Here is a 1,877-nt window from a genome sequence, read left to right as displayed (position 1 = left end):
CTGTTCTGGCTAGCAGAGGGAGGACATGAATTTGTCTGGCACAAAGTGCTGACACCTAAGACAGTGTCTTTTCTATTTCTTAAAAGGTAGTGAAAGCCAGTGCATTCTTCAGCCAAATGGTTCTGATAACAAAGACGTTTTTGAAAGAAAATTACATAGCCTTTTTGTAGTTAAAGAGCTTCTTTATAAATGGCCCCACCTTTGAATATTCCATTAGTAGAACAGGTATCCGTATTATTGTTTTATAGGTAAAGTCCACTAGGCTGAGAAAGATTCCAGGAGAGCCACAGGTCACATGGCCAAAAATGGTAGAGGTGTGTAGATCCCCAATTTTCATAAACTAAGTATACTCTCTCCCACCAACTCCAGAAAGGATAATGTCCTAAAACTGGTAGCACATTTTAAGGAAGTATTAATAGAAACATGGAAAATTATTAAACCAATAGATAATTTAAAATTTGCTTTTCAACACAAAAAGAGTAGAAGGAGGTTAAGACAGTTGTTTTTCTTATTAATACAGTATTTATTTGTCTTCTTTCTGCCAAACCCTGAGCCAATCACTTCCCCAAGACTTCTAGGGAGGTACAGGAAAAGGAACATACAGGGCAGATGGGACATAAAAGAACTATGGGAGGTGAAAGTGGAGACAGCTGCTTCATATGACAAAGAGGTTGAGAAAGGCCACGATTAGGCAAATGAGCCCCATGGCTTCAGAGGGCAACATCCAGAATCACATGGGAGAAGACCTGTGGTTTCAGGGAAGGGTTCCTGGCATAGCTAATGATGAGGCTCCCAAAAAGAGTTTCAACCCCAACCCCAGAGCCAATCATACCAACTGTAGCAGCCCGAGCCCCAATGAACTTGGTGGTTATGTCGATATCCCTTGAAATGGTGCTGGTTTGGAAACTGCAGCTAGAGTTGAGTGAGGTCAGAGCACGCTGGAGTGCCAAGCTGCTGAGGCCCTCATCTGCTGGCATCTCTAGTGGCTTCAACTCTACAGCAGAGAGGGGACTACTCAGCAGCCGAGAGGTGCTCCTAATCAATGAACAGGTAGAGACAAACTTGTAGAAGGAAGACATTTTCAAGGGTGAGGGGTCAAGGCAGGAGAGCTGCTCCCAGGATAGAGAAGACAGAGACAGGCTAGTTAAGACATTTTTTAAGCTTATAAGAAGATATGAAAATGATAAAAAAAAATTGGTAGAGGAAAATATTGACCCAAAAAGTACCAGTGTGTTGATTTGTTGTTCGTATTGTGGTGAACCTGAAAAGAGTTGGCTTAGAAATATTCCATATGGTGTAGACGCTGTAATTCTGGAAAGGCAAGAGACAGAAAGGCAGGCAAAGTTCCTAAGAAAAAGGGCTGAAGTTACAAGGTCCTGAAAGTATGAAGAGATTCAAATTGTTTCTGCTGTGAGGTGTGCGCGTGTGTGTGTTTCATAATTATTTAATTAGAGTGCCAGAAATTACAGATTACAATTTTCCCATATTAAAGTTCCCTAGTTTAAAAGTTTTGGTATAATTGAATCTGATCTTTGTCCAACTAAATGGAAATTCAGATGGACAAAATGGAAATAGTGCATTACTCCTTCTCTAGAATCTTAACTTAGATATTATGAATAATGAAAATGTATTTATATATTATATACATATCATAATATTTAATTTTAATTAATAGATGAAGATTAATTTTCTTTAGTCACTAAAGATTAGTGGGATTTTGAGAGGATGTCAGCCTGAAGTTTAAACTTTTCCTTAATGCTTTAGACCTCAATTTGATAAAGACATGGAAAATGAAGGGTGGTAAAGAACAGCTAAAATAAGAGAGGATTTTACATAAAAATTTTTGTAATTGCTATGAAACAAATTAAACGATATCT

The 1,877-nt window shown here is 38.3% G+C and overlaps 1 protein-coding gene across 1 annotated transcript; it reads right to left on the bottom strand.

The window, feature by feature from the left end:
* Positions 1-710: 710 nt before the first annotated feature.
* LOC110539874 (ATP synthase F(0) complex subunit C2, mitochondrial-like) lies at positions 711-1,079 on the bottom strand. The gene has a single exon (XM_060375004.1). The coding sequence runs from the start codon at positions 1,077-1,079 to the stop codon at positions 711-713; it is 369 nt and encodes a 122-aa protein (XP_060230987.1).
* Positions 1,080-1,877: the final 798 nt, after the last annotated feature.

Source organism: Meriones unguiculatus, chromosome X (assembly GCF_030254825.1).
Source record: "Meriones unguiculatus strain TT.TT164.6M chromosome X, Bangor_MerUng_6.1, whole genome shotgun sequence".
NCBI classification, from domain to species: domain Eukaryota; kingdom Metazoa; phylum Chordata; class Mammalia; order Rodentia; family Muridae; genus Meriones; species Meriones unguiculatus.
Note: the sequence above shows the minus strand (reverse complement) of the source record. Positions and strands in the feature narration are given on the sequence as shown.

Coding starts and splice junctions, on each gene's coding strand:
- LOC110539874 (XM_060375004.1), bottom strand. CDS start 1,079: ATGTCTTCCTTCTACAAGTTTGTCTCTACCTGTTCATTGATTAGGAGC.